Raw genomic sequence first — 18490 nt, 5'->3', positions numbered from 1 at the left:
AGTGTCCATCGACAGATGAATGGATAAAGAAGATGTGGCACATATATACAATGGAATATTACTCAGCCATAAAAAGAAACGAAATTGAGTTGTTTGTAGTGAGGTGGATGGACCTAGAGTCTGTCATACAGAGTGAAGTAAGTCAGAAAGAGAAAAACAAATACTGTATGGTAATACATATATATGGAAACTAAAAAAAAAAAAAAAAATGGTTCTGAAGAACCTAGGGGCAGGACAGGAATAAAGACGCAGATGTAGAGAATGAACTTGAGGACACTGGGAGAGGGAAGGGTAAGCTGGGACGAAGTGAGAGAGTGGCATGGACACATATACACTACCAAACGTAAAATAGATAGCTAATGGGAAGCAGCCGCAGAGCACAGGGAGGTCAGCTCGGTGCTTTGTGACCACCTAGAGGGGTGGGATAGGGAGGATGGGAGGGAGACGCAAGAGGGAGGAGATATGGGTATATATGTATACGTCTAGCTGATTCACTTTGTTATACAGCAGCAACTAACACACCATTGTAAAGCAATTATACTCCAATAAAGATGTTAAATAAATAAATAAATAAATAAAGTCGCAGTCTATTTTAGAAATATTAGTTTGCTTATAAATGGTGTGGTGGGTTAGAGAGAGCTGTGTTTCTTAGGTAGCTGCAAGCACATAACAGCTTAATAAATTTCAAAGTGTAATGAGTACATTTTTTAAATTAAAAATATCAAGGATAATTATGGCTTTTTGTGCTGACCTGTGTGGGTTAGCAATCACTGATGTCTAAGAGAGACCAGAAGCTAGTTAGTGGGTGAAGCGGGTGATACCCGGCCTCCCCTTTCCCAGCACTCCTTGTAGGAGGAGAAGCCGTTCTTAATGGCCGTAGAACAGGGTCTTGCTCCCGGAGCGTGAGATGTAAAGGTTAAATACGGGCTGGGCCGCTCATGATTGCAAGGTTGCTGACCCCTCGGTGGTAGAAACTATGCAGTTGGATTTTGACGCTTCGTCACCAGTAAATCCCAATGAAGACCCTTTCTGTTAGTAACTTCTTTCCAGAATTTATTTGCTTTGTGTTTCCATTCTATAGCCTTGCTGATGCATTGTTTACTATTTCCGTGGGGTTCCAGTTAGTGTTTGTACCACATTTCCCTTCCAGTGCTTTTCCCAAATCTCCATTATCCAGCAGAAGACAGACGACAATATAACCTCGCAGGCTCAGTAATGGGGCTGCTCCGTTGTCCAAGAACACATATGGGCATTTTGGCTGGTAACTCCAAATGGCTGGTGTCGGAAACTTCCACAGTAAATTATATTTCCCAGGCCTTTTCCTATCCTATGGCTTGCTGCCTTCCCACTAACAGCCTCTAGCTGTAAAAACAAACTGTTGACCAAGTTTTCTCAATTAAATAGTCTACTGTATAAAATCGGCGCTCCCCACTCGATTTAAGTGAGAGTCATTAGTTGTTTAATCCCTACTAGAGGGATTAAATCAAATTATGTTTGGAAAATAAAACACACTGTGAATGCTGAAGGGTTTTCTGGGGGCGGGGAGTAGTTAGTATTTGTGTTCGGGGCGTGTCTGATGTTCTCCATTTTCAAAACATCGCACACAAGGACCAGGCAACGTAAGAGCCAGGAGGCTAACCTGCAATTCTGACGTGCGTTTTCTTTTCTTTTCTTTTTTTGTTCTTTTGTATCCAAGTGAACTGCCTCATTCACCCCAGAACCTCCTGGCCAGCCTGAATTCTTCCCACAGCCATACCGTGATGCTCTCCTGGGTCCGACCCTTTGATGGAAACAGCCCTGTTCTTTATTACATTGTGGAGCTGTCTGAAAACAGTAAGTAACGAAGCAACATTGCGCCGTGGACGGTAATCAGATTTCTCCCTGTGCTCTTGATGTCCTTAACCTTTACTTCTGGCTCAGACCCAGAACAGCTAGTAAAACCTTACGATGCTCTACGGAGTTTCCAGTGAAAACCACAGCTCGGGCTTTGGGAAAATTAAAGGGCGGCGTGGGAGCCTAGGCGGGCAGCGGGAGGAGTGGCTGGAGGGCCTCCTGCGGGAGCCTGGGTTTGGGCCGAGGCCCCAGATGGCTGTGCCCATGGGGCCGCCCTGAGCAAGGGTACCCGATTCAGCATGGGACGAACTTGGAGACGCATGAACAGTGCCTCCACCTGGGGCTGGTCTGGGGGTCAGCAACAATGATAGTTAACCTGTTTTGGCGGTTTGGGCGCAGACGTCCTGCTGAGGGCTCAGTGGGCCCTCTCCTTCCTCACCTTCCTCGGCCTCTCGGCGGCGGTCGGCACCATCCTTCACCAGACAGTCTCCTCCTTCGCTGGACTTCCCTCCAGCCCCCTGGCCACCTCCCCTCCTCTCCTCTGCTGGTCTCTCCTCTCCGCTCTCCCAGGACCTCTTCCTAGGACATCTCGTGCACCCCTGTGATTTCCAGTGGCGTCTTTTCCTGATCTTTGACCCCCAGGACCACAGATGGAACCCACATAAGCAGTTGGCATCTCTAATCTGGTTGTCTCACAGATGCCTCCACTTAGGTTCTTCAAACTGTGTCTTTTGACATTTTAACCCTAACTGTTCCCCGCCTCATCACTGCAGCCATTCTAATCTCAGTGTCTGCCCCCTTGGTGACTCCTGTATCACTCAAGCCAGAAGCCCAGGAATAGTCCTGGGTTTCTTTTTCCCTCTCCCGACCCCGCGCCCACCCCAGTGCATCTGCAGCCCTGCCCATCTGTGTTCTAGGACATAGCAGGAACCTGCTCTCCTCTCTCTGTCTCTCCAGGGCATGGTTCCCTCTCACCAGGACAAGTGCCACAGCCTCTAACTGGTCCCCTCCTTCCACATTTGTTCTCTTCCAAACCGTTCTCACACAGGCCGAAACATCGACCTTCCTAAAATATAACTGGACGATATCCTCCCTCCCCCGTATGCATTCAGCAGGGCCTGGAGCAGAACCCACCCCCCTCAGCCCCCGGGCAGCCTCCCAGGCCACTGCGTTTTGCTCTGTGCCACCCACCGTGTTTCACGATGTCTCCCTAAGGGCCAGGCTTCCCCTGTCCTGGCCCCTTGCCGGGGTGCTCCACACACCAGCTCCATTGAACTGCTTCCTGCCGAAGCTGGCTTCCTGCCTTTGTCATCCCACCGTTACTCCAGGCTCCTTCCTGGGCCTCCCCCAGGGAGGAGCTGGCCAGACCACAGGTCGCTGGGCTCTTGCGATGGTCACCTTCCCTGGGCTGGCAGCTGGTCTCATCGTGACGTTATTATAAGTGGTCTCTGTTTCAGGACAGCTGGGAGTGCTGCTCTCCCAGTGTCCCCCCAGCCACACCGGCTGTCCTGCTGAGACCCCACAGGGACTTGGCGCTGCTCACCTCCTCAGGCAGAGCAGCCTACGGTTCTGCCACAGCTCTTCCCAAGCTCTCTCGGCCTGTGCACTCTCCGTCTGGTTGTTGACGGAACTCACGTGTTTCTCCTGATTATCTTCTGTTCTCCCGCCTCCTCTCACACGATGGGTCCCCCTTCTGATCATCACATGCTCAGACCACAGCAGGCCCTGTCACTCAGTGACGTGCGGAGCGTAAACCCCTGGCCCAAGGTCGCAGGCAGTCATAGGTGAGGAGGGAACTCTGCCCAGCTGTCAGCCTCTGGAGCCTGTGCTCTTCCTGACGGCCAGGCCACTGCAGAGAAGTTTTAGGGGGCAGACCCCTCCCTCTTGTGCTTTAGCGGCGACTTTGTGGTGAAAGTGGACCCAGGATGGCACTTTGGTGTCAGTCTCTGCGGGGATTAAAGGAAGGCGCTCTGTGGACCTGCCTTTATTTGAATTGGGCTCCCCCAACCCCTTCAGTATTCTACTTCCATGTCCTGGCTTTCTAAATGTTCGCCCTTGACTGCAATGGCTTCGGTTCCAAGCATATCTTAGACTGAGGTGCCTGGGGCCCAGGCCCTCGCTCCCTCTCCATGGTCCTCTGCGTTGCCTGATCTGGTCTCTTTCCTCGAGGAGAGGGTAGGGTGTGAATGGAAATCAGCCAACACCCATCTTAGTTTTAGTTCAACAGCTCTGATCAAAGAGGGGAGGGATTGACCGTATTTATTGACGTAACTTTTCTGGGCGGTTAAGGTTTCCCCGAGGATGTCAGGGCCACGTGGCCTGTAAGCAAAACGGGACCTGACGTGATCTGTGCGGAGAGAACTGTTAGGAGCAGGCTCTCCATCAGGGCTCTGGCAGAGGTGACCCCCGCTGGGTGTCATCTCCTTGAGACCAGGACCGTGTTTTACTGGTCTGTCTGTGTGCCCTTCAGAGGCGCTCACCAGATGAACTGGGTCAGTCCCCGGTGGAGTCCCCAGTGATGGACTCAAGTTACAGTTACCATCTGCCAAAAGGGAAGTGCTCTGTGGCCCCCAGGTTACGTAAAATAAGGTATTGTTTCAAAATGCCACACCAGCTATTTTCTTAACAACTTGCATGATCGGCTGGTTCTTTGTCAGACATCCTGCCTAAATAAGAAGCAGGTCTTACGTGCAGTCATTTATTCCATCCATCCATCCATCCATCCGTCCATCCGTCCATTCAGCACCAAGTCCTGATTGGGCGTCTGCTCTGCACCAGGCACTCTGCTGGATGCTGGGGCGCAGAGCTGAAATGGTCAGTCTCAACGCACCGACCGCAGGGACCTGGTCAGACACGTCAACACATCCTGCCACGTACAGCGCTCCCGCTGGGGTACGTCCCGAGTTCAGTAGGGGGACGGCGTGTGGAGGCCCCAGCTGGGAGGTGGGCAGCGCCCTCAGAGGGGCAGGCATGCCAGGAGACCGGGGCCAGCAGACGACAAGGGGCAGCGTCAGCAAAGGCCCCAGAGCATAAGCCTCGAGGCGTTTAGAAACAGCCGGCTTTCAAGGTGACGCCAATGTGGGGGACCAGGCCAGGATGCTGAGAAAGTGACCGAGGGCGTCATTAGTCCCTCATCAGCCTCTGGCTCTCCTGCTGGACCCACCTGGAGCTGGCTGATGCCCAGCTGCTTTTCCTTCAGAGGAAAAGTAGTGTAGAAGAATCCGGAGTACTCTATCTACACTATTGTTATGATCGCACCAAGTGTGATTATTACACAAAGAATCTAAAGTGGATGAGATGGTTATCTCCGGGCCGATACTGATTTCAATTGTATAAAACACGTCTGCGGCCTTGGCTGCATCACTTCGTGTTGCTATCAGTGGATTAGCCGCACGTCTCCCTGATGTGCGGACAGCAAGACCATCACTGTCTTCTGGGCCAATGATCTGGTTTTTATTTTTATTAGGAACCAGTGCCCTTAAGAAGCAGCTGAACATGCTGGCTAATTATGGTCAGAAAAAACAGCTTAGCTGCAAGTACACTAAAATGGAGATGGTATTTGGCCTACACTCAGTGGCGTGCAAGTGGACGGTTCTAAATAGCTCCATCCAACAGCCCACTCATCCAGCTACCCAGGGTACTCGCTGCCGCCAGTGCCTCCTGGCAGGCTGAGTAGGATGCCATTCTCCTGGAAACCGTGGATCCTGCAGGGACCAAACTGGCGGGGATTAGCGGCGGAGGCAGGCGCTTTGTAACACCTGCCTTCACAACGTGCCAGCCATTGCGAAAGGGCTTCTTTAGAGCTTTTATGGAGCAGAACTGTGGAGCTTGTGCCGAGTGTTTGTCCGTGCGCTGGACCGGAGCTGAAGCCCGTTATGGAGAGCGCGGGCCCCTGCAGACATCCTGTAGTTCTCTCTGTGGAGCCGGTAGTTCTCTGGTCCCAGGCGTCTCTGTGGGAGGCCAGGGGCTGGAGAGGGCAGCATTGTCCCAAGGCCTGGCCCGAGGTACAAGCCTGCTGGGCTGAGAGCAGGGGTCAGGCCCAGTGGTGGCCAGAGGAGCCTAGGGGCATCCCTGTGTTAAGAGAGAGCAGGGATTCTTGATGTCTTCATAGCAGGGACCCTGTAAACAGGCTGAAAACTCAGTTGCATAGCAAAAGGATTTGGCCTATTCTCTAAAATATTTGTTGAGTTTAATTAAGAATAATCTTTCTTTAAGATTATTATGATCACAAGGGGGAGATTGCCAGAAAAAACTTGTGATGGACTCTGAAGTGGACCCAAAAGCAGGTCACTGGGTGTCTCATCAAGCAGCCTTCAGGGTTACCTGATGCTTTGGCGGCCTGCACTTTTCATTGTTTTTGAGCTATTTTTACAACTCTAGATTATAGAAAACTTGTAGTGCTGCAAATAATTCTTGTCCATAGAGATGCAAATGAATTGTGCCCTGGTTATAAGTGGTTATTGCAGTAGTTAGTTATTGCTCTGTAGCTATTGGTCAGTTTTGCATCTATTTGTAAATTCATTTTGGCATTCCTCATTGTCGTATGTGTGTGCGTGGTTCAAATTCTCTTTTGATACACTGTAACATCTTACTGGTTCCCTCATTAATTAATGACAACTAAAATCTTTGACACATGCTCATTTTATATTTGGATGAGAACCATGATTTTCCCTTTTTAAAAATGTATCCTTTAACACAAGTGCATCGGCATCCTACAGTGTTAGAAACCCACAGACTCATCTAAGGCAGCACGTGCCACAAGCTTCCACGATAACTGACATTTGGGGAGGGCCATCTCTGTATCTCAGACTAATTCTCAAACCAAGCCCTTCCCTGTTTTCATGAGTTTAACTAAGGCATTTTACTGCTAAAATAGAATAAGCTTGGTCTTTGACCACTTAGAAAAAGTAAGTCTTTTCCCCATTAATTTATTTAAATCTTAGCACGTGACTCCTGTTAAGTCATTGCAGGTAACAAGCATACTTACATGAAAATTTCAGAATATTTCATCTTGTTTAGTTCTACTGTTAGTTTTTAACAGATATGAGTGTTCATAGCTTTATACCTTATAATATTTAAATTTAATTAAAATATTAAAAATACCTTTGTAATTTGTTATTAAAGTTATATATGCTCATTAATAAAAAATTTAGAAATTACTTACAGCACAAAGAATAAAAATACTCCCTATGATCCCACATGTGTGGAAAGCAACCCGCCCCCCGTGTGCTTGGTCCTCTGCGGCCACACCCTCCAGGACCTGGCTCCGTCGCTGAATCCCTCGGCCCTCCGTCTTCAAGCCCCCCCTCCCCCCCTCCTGCCTCCTTCTGCCTCAGAGGAGAGTCATCTCCACCCCTCATGCCATCTGCTGCTCTCTGCCAAAGCCGTAGCATCGCTTCCACAGGACAGACCCAGCCAGCGCTTTTCGGTCCCCTCCTCCGGGACGTCTCTGCATCCCATGCTCTCTTCACCCCTCCACTTACAACCCTGCTCCCTGGGCTTGACTTCCATCTCCCTCCTCATTCTTACGTCTCAGTCTTTTGTCTCTTGGACCATTTTCTCTGACTCATCTGACTTCAATTTCCAGTCCTGCCCTTACAGTGTTGGTGTCCCTTGGTTTTCCTTGCTCAGGACACTGGTCTTCTCTCCCCACGTTTCCCCCAGTGATCCCTTCCCCGAGGGTCACCTCCCACCACGGGCTGCAGCTCCCCGTCATGTGCTTCCAACCCAGACCTCAGGTTCATGTAGACGGCTCCACCTAGACGTCCCCACCTAGACGTCCCCAGGTTCACCAAACTCAAACTGTCAAAGTAGACCTCATCACCCTCCCCCGAAGTTTCCCAGGTTAGAGACAGAGACGTCATTCCTGCCCCCCTCGAAGACATCAGTACGTCCCTTTGGGTTGGTTTTACCTCGTAAGTGTCTTGTCTCATCCACTGCCCCTCCGCATTTCAGCACCCCTGTCCCTGACTGGCTCTGGCCCGTCATGCAATCCCACCCACCTGGCCTCCTCAGACCCTCCGCCCAGGAGTCCCCACGTTCTCTGCACGTCTGTGGAGTGCACACCCCGCTTGAAGCCCTGCAGAGGCCCCTAGAGCAGGCGTCGCATCCGGGCTGGGCAGGGAGCCTCGGGTTCCCCCAAATGTGCTTGTGCTTCCAACAGCCCGGAGACTAGTCCCAGGCCACCTTCTAACCAGATTGCCAGCCCTAATTCCTTCTTGCATAGAAACCCTTACTGCTTAGAGAGTAGATTCCAGGCTTATTTGCACACATATAGCGCCATTGATCACCTGACCCCCGCCTGCCTCTCCAGATTTGTCTCCAGCCACTCGTTGCTGTGCTTTTCGTGCTTCAGCATCAGGGCTCTGCTCGGAGCTCCCTGAGCGCACCCAAGGGCGCCACTGCGCCTTTGCTCGGCTCCCCAGTCCTGCCCTTCCGTCTTCCGCCGGCTCCTTTGTAGCACCTCCTCTGGGAACTGTCCTCGGTCATCTCCAGGAAGTGCTGTCCCCAGACTCCTGCTTGCACATTCAGGGCAGCCGTGCTGATTTGCCCAGCAGGCAAAGTGGGCCCTTAGAGAATCAGCACAGGCAGGATACCAAAACTAAGCAAAATATCTGGAAGGAAACTCTTTAATAATTTTTTCCTACTCCAAGTTTGCAAAGATATTTCCCTGTGTTTTCATTGAGAAGATTTATGGCTCTGAGCCTTGAGTTCAGGTCTTACAGTTATTTTACTTTCATTCTTTGATTTCTGGTCCTGCTGAACACATTTTTCCAAGTTGGTTGCTTTTTGTACTTCCCCTGCTATGATCTGTCAGTTTCCTTTCCCCTACTTTTCTATCAAGGCCTTAGGGTTTTTTCCGTCATTTGTGACAAGAATTTTTTCAATTTGTTTTTTTACTCTTAATTTTGGTGTATTACTTTTTGACATACAGAAGGGTTTATTGTGTAGTAAATCTACTGATGTTTTCCTTTATGATTTCTTTCATCACTTTTATGTTTGGATATTTCAACACTATCAAGCATAACATATATTTTTATAAGTTTTCATCTTGTTTGTAAACCTTTAAGGTTTAATACATTTAACTCTTTAATTCATCTGGAATTTAGATGTAAGTAGTCTGACCTTTTATTTTTTCCAAATGACCCCATTTTTTTCAGCATGACTTATCAAATAATCCATTTATTTATGAAGTGCCTTTTTCATATATTAAGGGGACCTGTTTATGTAAAAGTCTGTGGAGTTTGTTTGGACCCATTGATTCATCACCTGATTATCTGCCAGTTCTATAATATTTTGATTGCTTTAGTCCCAAAATATGTTTTAATAACTGATAAAGCATTCCCCTCATCTTTTCAGAATTTTTGTTAGTTCTTGTCACCTGTTTAGTCTTCCAGAAAAAAACTGGAATTATTTTGTCAAATTTTGAAAATCATCACATTGACTTTTTAATCATGTTAAACCTATGATAAGTTTTATGAGAACTGACTTCTTGGTGATTCTGGCTTCCCATCCAGAAAAATAATATGCTTCTCCATTTCTTCAGCTATTTTTTTATATTGCTTAGTGAAGTTTGCAGGTTTATACCCATAGGTTCTATACTTTATTTGTTACAGTTACCCTAAGATTTTGTCTTATTGCTACTGTAAATAGGATTTTCTTTCCATTTCATCTTCTAAAGAGTTATTCATTGTTGAAACATAGGAAAGCTATTGATGTTTAGGTATTTATTATTATTATAAATATTTTTCAGTTGATCCTTTTAGTTTTCAAGGTAGACAATCGTATCTTCTCCAAATAGTAAAAATGTTTTGTTTCCTTTTGCTTTTTTTTTTTTTAATAATTTATGTTAGTCCTCTTATTTATGTACTTTTTTTGGCTGCGTTGGGTCTTCGTTGCTGTGCGTGGGCTTTCTCTAGTTGCGGCGAGCGGTGGCCTACTTTTCGTTGCAGTGTGAGGGCTTCTCATTGCAGTGGCTTCTCTTGTTGCGGAGCGCAGGCTCTAGCCACGCGGGCTTCAGTAGTTGTGGCACGCGGGCTCAGTAGTTGTGGCTCGCGGGTTCTAGAGCACAGGCTCAGTAGTTGTGGCACACAGGCTTTGTTGCTTCACGGCATGTGGGATTTTCCTGGACCAGGGCTCGAACCTGTGTCCCTGCATTGGCAGGCAGATTCTTAACCACTGCCCCACCAGGGAAGCCCTCCTTTTGCTTTTATATCTTACTGGGTTGGTCAGAATAATTTTAAAAAGTAAAGGTAATTGGCATAGTCGTTGTTTATCTGATCTCAATGGGATGTCTACGAAGATTTTACTGTTATGTATGATATTGATATTTTTGTTGTTTATTGAGTTTTTTGTTTTTTTTTTTTTTAATTTATTTATTTATTTTATTTTTTGGCTTATTGAGTTTTGACAAATATATATACAGCATGTAGCTCATACTTTAAACAAGATGCAAAACATTTTCAACATTTCAGAAAGTTCCCTGTGTCCCTTTCCAGTCTTCCTCCTTCAAAGGCAAGCACTCTTCCGACTTCTATCTGAACTTTATATAAATGAACACGATACTGATTTGAAACAGCCGTTTCTCATCATGTAATACGTTCCTCCCATGCCTGGTTCTTAGGGTTTTTAAAATATATGTAGGGTTGTTTCTTCTTTCTAAGCAAGTTTGTGTTTTTTTTTAATTCCACTTAGCAATACCCTACGATTTATGCAGGAGAATTCACTATATGAATACCCTGTAGGCTCGCAGGTCTGCCGTGAACTCCCAAGGTCCCGCCTCTGGACAGGTTTCCGAGCTGACTCTGAGGGACTTGGCCATCATTATGAGGTTCCCGAGCCTCAGACTTGAAATCAATGTCTTTTTCCTTAGCTTGGAAAGAAACACTGTCTTCCATAAGTTAATACCTTTCTTCGTCCTTTCCAAAGATGTGCGAGGACTGTCAGGTCGGAAGGACGTTTCTGCGTCCTCTGCACCTTGGCTGCCTCTGACACGTGGAGAAGTCCACACCGCAGGCAGCACTGCTGTCAAGAGGCGGCTGGTTCTCCCGGGCGACTTAGCGGCTTCCTTTGAAACCCCACATCCAGAGCGTTGCTTTGTTCCCTTAGTCAACAGGGAACCCAAAGCTAAACCGAGCGCTTAGCTGAGCTTCCGAAGTCACCCAGGTGTTAGAACGGCGCTCTGGCTTCTTCTCCTTAGTGATTTTGGATTTGTTATCTTTCATTTTCATTTCATCATCCAGTTTATGCATATTTCACTCTAGAAGGTCTTTAACAGCAGGAGGTCTCTCTTTCTGTCTCGCCACACACACACACACACACACACACACACACACACACACACACTCACGCAGGACAGAATGCTGCCAGAGCGAGGGGCGAGCGCAGAGGGCCGTGCAGCGCCACTGCAGCACCGCGTGGAAGCGGAGCCCGGCAGCTGGACCCGCGGAGCTGGGCCGGCGGTGCTGTGCGGGCAGCTCTCATCCTGGCGGCAGAGGGCAGGGGCCCGGGGCCTGGTGCGGGGAGGGCCCTTATTCTGAACCGGTGAGTGAATTTCCGGAAAGAGGGGGCCGAGGACGGCCGGGAACGGGAAGCGCCCTGCGAGGCGGTGGTCCCGGCGCTTGCTGAGTCTGAGATGATGTTTGGGGCTTTGGGTAACGACGGCCCAGGGCAGTTTGTCTTTCCTGGAGCATGGAACATTCTGGTGCCGACACCCTTCTCGAGCTGGGCTTCTTGTGTCACCTGCTGGTCCAAGACTGGCTTCTGGAGAAGGTTCTCAGAGGCCCCGAAGCCTGCGCCCCTCCGGGCGTCCTGGGGGAGGTGAGGAGGCCCCCCGCCCCAGGGAGACCCTGCAGCTTGGCTCGCTCTCCTGCCGTCAGCCCGCCAGCCCCCTCCCCAGTGAGCATGTGAGACGCCCTCTCCCGCCTCGCCCTTAGGTGCTTCAGAGCTGACGCTGGGCTTTGTGCTGTTTTGCTTGCCAAAGTGGCAAAGAGACTTTGTTCTTTATGCTTCAAATCGTTTTCATCTGTCTTTGAAACACATCTCACGCAGGTACTGGCTAAAAGCCTCAGAGTGTGAGGAAGTGGTTTCGGCCTTCGCTCACTTTTCTGTGGGTTTTTGCATGTTGAACCTCACATTAAAAGCACTTGCTCCCATTTTAAAATCCATCCAGGAAGACAGCGCGCGTCACGGACATTCCCTGTCACGTTGCTGTATCCTGGGCCCAGAGAGGGGCTCAGGCGGGGGGTTTGGGGTCCTGCCCCCTTGGCTCCCTGCCCTCGGGCAAGATGAGGAGGTGGGCGGGGCAGCCGAAGGGCCGCACAGCCCCTGCGGGCCCTTGCCTTCCCAAGCCCATCCCCCAGACGGACGCGGCTTCCTGCGTGGGGACGCCCGGTGCAGAGCAGAGTGGCCCCTGCCGCGTGTCTTCCCCGAGGCCAGCTCAGCTGCTTCCACCAGGTCGCCGGCCAGCCGAGGTCGGACCTGTCCCCAGCCCACCACGTGGGGCTCCCTGCCACCAAGACTTGTCTCCTGCCCCAGGCTGAGTTGCCCTCCGCTTCTGCAATCGTCCAGTGCCCATGTCCAACCTCTCTGGCCAGTGTCTCCTCTGATGCAAACGGCTTCTCCAGTTCAGGGACCACACTCCTCCCAGGACTGTGTCGCCGCGTGAGCCCACGCCTGGGGCACATTTGGTGTCTTACCAACAGCTCAGGAGGCCCAGTCCCTTGGATGTGAACAGCGGAGCCCAGTCCCTTGGATGTGAACAGCCGAAGGTCTCAAAGCCTGTTCTTGGCATCACTCGGGCCACAGTCCTTAGCAGAGAATTTCATTTAGTTCCTTAAATGCTCAACTCTTTTGTTCTTAACTCTTAAGGCAAAACTTGGTACATTGTAACTCTAACCCCACAGACTTTTATTGTTTCTCTAAAGACAGATACAGCAGAGAAAGGAAAGTACCCGCCCACTTCTCCTGCTCCTTCTCCTGGTCCAGTGACGCTGTCTGACTAGTCTGAGTCTCTCACCCCATCCATCCTTAGCGGAGTGGCCTGTCCCTCCTGTGACCTCAGTCTTCTCCCCCATGATTCCATGAGTAGGTCTGGGTCACAACATCCTTTCAAAATTGTGTTTCGATTCGCTCATTTTAGGTATGTTTAATGCCTCAGCAGAACCATGGAAGACCTCATGGTCTTCTCTCAAGAGTACGGTCTATTCTAAAAATGTTATTTCTGCCAGCTCAAGCTTGAAATTCTAAAGTGTCACTACAAATTATATTCCTTTCATTCTTTTAATAATTTTTTATCCGGAATCCTGCAGAAGGATCTCATTTAACCTTGCAGAGCTTGCTATTATCTGGGCTTCTCTTTTTAATGTCCAGATGAGCTATGAATAAACCAAGAGAGGCTGCTCCGTAGCCCTGGGTGTGCTAGCCTCTGGGTTTTCCCGTCCGCGCGGAGCAGATGAGTGGCTGGGAGTGGGGACCCAGTCCACAGCCTCCCCCCGAGCGGCCTCACTCTGTGGAGGTCGAGATTATTTGTGTGTCTGGGCTTTGACACTGTGTCTCTGTTGACACGATGACAGTAATCTGAGGGTGCTTTAGTATAGAGAAGCGAATGTTATTCATCCCGCCAAACTAATTTCAATAACTCGTTCAGCTGAACACTGAAGTATAGGTCAGAGTCTCTGAAAAACTTGAAAATAATTACACAAAGCACTTGAAAAATCATGAGAATGGTTTAGAACACAACTGTAATATTGACCTGTACTTGTTTTGTTTCATGTTTCTCTCCTACTCTTTACTTGCAACAGAAAATTTTTGTTAATGAACTTATATTACTTTTTTTGCGAAATACATACAGATATATGTGTGTATATGTATAAAAATAATATTTACCTTTTTGTATTACTCTATGGATGTACAGTTCTCAGGACAGACCCAGGTTTTATAGTTTATGTAATTTTGGAGCTTTGGTTAAGAAAAACCATTCAAACCTGAAAGTACCCCTGCTGGGACCTTGGGCAGGGCCAGCGCAGACGGGGGCCAAGAGCTCAAGGTCCCTCTGGAGGGGGCACAGGGTCCACCGGGAGGGCATTGGGTGACCGCTGTTTGCAGCCCGTGGAGGTCCCGGCCCCTTGTTTTCACTCCACCCAAAGGCAGCAGGTCCCCAAACACGAGAGGTTCCCGTGAGCCACGTCTGGGACAGCCCGCCCTCCAGAGCTCCGACCCCAGAAGAATCCCAGTGGCTTAAATCCGGGCTTTCCGTGTCCAGCTGGTGAGCGCCATGCACGCCTGGTGTCCTCATACACCAGCCCCGATCTCTTCTCGCGCAGGACACCAGGGGACTCCAGTGCAGGCCCCGCACCTGCCCCTCTCCTCCTGGTCCCGCCGACCCATTAACTGACTGGCCTTTTCCCCCCTCGATAAACGTTTTATTTAGAACACTTTTTGGTTTACAGGATAATTGTGGAGATAGAGGGCTCCCTGGACCCCATGCTCGGTTGCCCCTCTCATTAACATCTTGCCTTTGTGGGGGACATTTGTCGCAATCAGTGAACTAATATTGGCCTGTGGTTGTTACCTGAAGGCCATGCTTTATTCGGGTTTCCTCAGCGTTCCGCAGATACCTTTCTCTGTCCTAGGCTCCCATCCAGCGCCGCATCACATTCAGGGGCGGCGTCTCCTTGGGCTCCTCTTGGCCGGGCAGTGTCTCAGACTTACCCTGGTGTTGATGACGGTGGCAGCTCTGAGGAGGCAGGTCAGGCGTTTTGTAGGATGCCACTCCATTGGGGTTTGTCAGCGCGTTCTCTCATGGCTAGACTGGAGTTTGGGGTTTGGGGGAGGGAGCCCGCTGAGGTGAAGCGCCCTCTCCTCACGTCCCATCCCGCCAGGCGCCTGTTCTCAGCTTGCTGCTGTTGATGTGGGTCAGGCTTGGTAAACGTCGGGGGCTGTGACTGAGTTTGTGCCTAGGGTCGCGTTCTCTGTGGCCCCTGTCCTGAGGGTGCACTATCGGCCTCAGAAACCCAGAGCACTTGCATTCAGCGTCTACACAGCCAGCCCAGGGCGGGAAAGGAGAGTGTCTGATGAGTGTGACCTTGCTGGACCCTCGGAGGCCACGGTCCAAGAGAATAGCTCCTCTTCTGAATCATCTCTGTGACCGAGCCCTCGGCTTCCTTGCTTTAATGCGAAGCAGCTACAAGAAGTCAAAAGAACAACATTGGGCTTATCCGGGAGTTTCCACGAGGTGGAGAGATCAGGCCATAGTCCGTGCCTCCGTTTCTCGGGTGGGAATGGGGAAGCTCGTACCGGCCACAGGTAACTGTGGAGGTTGGATGCGCCCCAATGGAGGCATGGCCAGTGCCGGGGGCACAGCAGGTGCTTCCCGGAACAGGGAGAAATCCAGTTCCTACGGTGGGTCATGCACTGTTCTCTGTGCTGAGGATCCAACAGTGAATTAAATGCATTCGAATGGAGTTTGTCTCGTGGGTGGCTATTTAAATGGGTAGCCATTATTATTATAATACTTATGATATTTATATTTCAGGAGACACAATATGCAGACAGTTGTAGCCAAATCAGCAGTGGAATTACAATTAGGAAAATAAATTTGCATCTTAATTTTCCACTTAACTCACTCTGTAACCTGGGGGAAGTTATTTTAATGAAAGAATGTTCATTCTCATCCACGTAAAAAAATACAAGGTACAGCATCAGTGAAATCATATATTTTCATCTGTCAAATGTGCAATTTAAGGCAGTTATAATATAATGCTCACTGCTGGCAAAGTAGTGACAAAACAGTCACTTTCTAAAAACTTTTTGTTAGGAAAAGTACTAAATACACACAAAGGTACAGAGTATTCTTGTCTTTGGTTTCAAAAACCATTAATATTTTGCCACATTTGTTTCATCAGTTCCCCACCTTTTTTGCTGAAGTATTTTAAAAGAAATCCCAGAGATTTTGTCATTTCATCCTTAAGTGATTCAGTAAATAGCTCAAAAGAGAACATTATACCTAAGAAAATTAATGGAATCTTTAATATCATCTTATACTCAGTCTACATTTAAGTGTCCCTCATCTTCTTTTAAAAAAAGTCTTTTCACAGTTGATTTGCTTGAATCAGGATCCAAACAAGGTCCATCTGTTGTGTTGGTGGTTTTGTCTCTTTCGTCTCTTAACTGACTTGCCCTGCTTTTAGCCCCCGCCTGCCTTCCTCCCTGCTCTCGCCTGGGGTACAGGCCAGGGCGCTTGCTTGTTGAATGTCCCAAGTCCGGGATCTGGCTATCCGCTTCCTCCTGGTGTCATTTATTGGTTCCTGCATCTTCTTTATTGCCCAGACACATTCCGCTCTTGGTTTTGTGTGCTTTCTTGGGTTGTGTGCGAGTGTCAGCACTTCCCGGGTGCTTCTGGATACCCCGTACCTCGTCTCACAGGGCGACACTGGAGGCCCGGCTGCTGTGTCCTCAGTGATGTTGGACCATCCAGGAGCCTAGGCGGTGACAGCCCGTAAGGCTTGGGAGAAGTTATTTAAACTTCCTGAGTCTTGATTTCTCCGTCTGTTGAGAGGAGAGATAATACCTCCTTCCCAAGAGGACTCGTGTGGTTACAGATGTGAAAGCACTTCCAGACTTCAAACAGCTGCACAAATGTTAGGTATTAATAATAATAATGGTTCTTCTGGCAATTAAGAAAATTTTCTTTGAAAAGTATTTTCCTTCCTCAAGTACCTTTAATTGAGAAAATGGTGATGCTCTTTTTTTTTTTTTTAATGGAAAAGAGCTTCCAGTACATTTGGGAAGATTGAAAGCCACCAGCTTTTTAACCAACAGACAGAGTGGAGGAGTGATTAACGCCTCGTGGTTTCTGGGCGCTGGAAGCCAAGAGGAAGATTAGTGATGCCCATCTGTGGAGCAGAGGTTTGTTTAATAGCCTGGCTGGGGAAGCCTAAAATTCCTTAGTCTTCTAGATTAGAGGAGCAAGGGGCATCCCCGGAGGGGTGCAGAAAAGCTATTGAAACTTTTATGGGATGGGTTCCTTTATCAAAAGATTCTTCTACATTCCAGCCCTAAGACAAGCATCTTGTAATGCTCTTTTGTGAGGACTGGGAGAAGAATCTTTTAAAGGGATTTTGCCTGTTGATTGTCAGGAACAGACTCGGTATTTAAATTTTAACACTTCTCAGTTAGTCTGCAATTCCAAAGCCTGTTAGTGAGCAAATCCTTCCTAAACCACTTTTCTTTTTTTTTTTGGTACAAATCAGAGTGCCCATGAGATGGATTGGGTTCATTTGTATTAGTTTTCAGTTTAATCTCTCTTCCTGCCAGATCTTTTATCTTCTAGTAGGAGAGGAAAATAAATAAATAAAAAATCCTATAGATACAACCAGAGAACTGAGCAGAGCCCCAGGGTCTAGAGCAGATTCATAGGCCCTGTTGTCAAATCAAACTGGGCAGCAGCTCCTACGACTCGGGCTACACTTTCAGGAGCTGTTTACACTCTGCATGAACAAATGGCTGAGAGTCAGGGAATCGCGCGGGGCTGAGTTTGGGTGGGAGAGAGGGAGGGCGCTTGGGGCGGGAAGGAGGCGTCCGGGGCGCTTCTCTGCCCCTTCCCTGTGCTATTAATCGTTTCAGTCCACGGGCTCGACCACTGTCCTTCTGACTTTGCCTCTTTCTGAAATTGCCACGGTTCACTCTGTACCTGGCGGAGCAGGTGAGCAGTGTGCTTACAGACCCTGCAATCTGCAGGAAGAGAGGGATGGGAGACGTGTTTTCTTCAGCACGTGTCAGGCAGGGCCCCCGCAGGAGCAGGCAGCGCTCATGACTTAGAATAATCAAGGGGGAGTTTACGAGGGGAGGTGGCAGAGCCGGGATCACCTGTGGTCACAGGGGCGAGGGGAGCCGCAGAGCCGGGGAGAGAGACTGTGCAGGGCTGTGCCACGAGAAGAGCAGGGACCTTTGGGTGAAGAATGCAGACAGTCTGGGGCAACCTCCGGTGAGTAGGGAAGAGCCCTCCCTGCCAGGCAGGCCCTCCAGGACACAGGCAGGGTGGGCAGGGTGGAGAGGGGGCCTGGGGTGAAAACAGGAACATCCGGCAGAGTCTCTGCCGGGGCCGGGCCTATGCCAGATGCAGCGGTGCCCTTCCCTTGTTTCATACTCATCGGTCTCAGGAGTCATGTGTTATCCCCCTTGTGTTATGTGCAATTCCCACCATTTAAACTTTTTAATTGTGGTAAAATGCACATAGCATGAAATTTTCCCTCTCAGCCACTTTGGCGTGTACAGGTCGGTAGCGTTAAGTACATTCACGCCGTCGTGCAACCATCACCACCATCATTTCCAGAAGTCTTTTCATCTCGCAAAACTGAAACTCTGTCCCCATTAAACACTAACTCCCGTCCCCCCGTCCCCCAGCCCCCGGTGTACTCCAGGTGTCTCATTTCAGTGGAATTATATTACATTATCTGTCCTTCGAGGACTGGCTTATTTCACTCAGCATAATGTCCTCAGGGTTCATCCGTGTTGGAGCATGTGTCAGAATTTCTTTTCTTTTCAAAGCTGAATAATATTTCGTTGTATGGATGGACCATATTCTGTTTGTCCTTTCATCTATCGATGGACACTTGGGTTGCATCACCTTCTGGCTGTTATGAATAATGCTGTTATG

The 18490-nt window shown here is 49.0% G+C and overlaps 1 protein-coding gene across 1 annotated transcript in view; it reads left to right on the top strand.

The window, feature by feature from the left end:
• Positions 1-18490, top strand: part of SDK1 (sidekick cell adhesion molecule 1) — an 824383-nt gene that overhangs the window by 617650 nt on the left and 188243 nt on the right. Inside the window, exon 16 of the mRNA XM_036826800.1 lies at positions 1697-1833. Coding sequence (XP_036682695.1) covers positions 1697-1833 — 137 coding nt within the window. The remainder of the gene's footprint in view (positions 1-1696; positions 1834-18490) is intronic.

The sequence above is a fragment of the Balaenoptera musculus genome, chromosome 15, assembly GCF_009873245.2.
Source record: "Balaenoptera musculus isolate JJ_BM4_2016_0621 chromosome 15, mBalMus1.pri.v3, whole genome shotgun sequence".
NCBI lineage: Eukaryota > Metazoa > Chordata > Mammalia > Artiodactyla > Balaenopteridae > Balaenoptera > Balaenoptera musculus.
The sequence above is the reverse complement of the archived record's forward strand: the minus strand, read 5'-3'. Positions and strand labels throughout refer to the sequence as shown.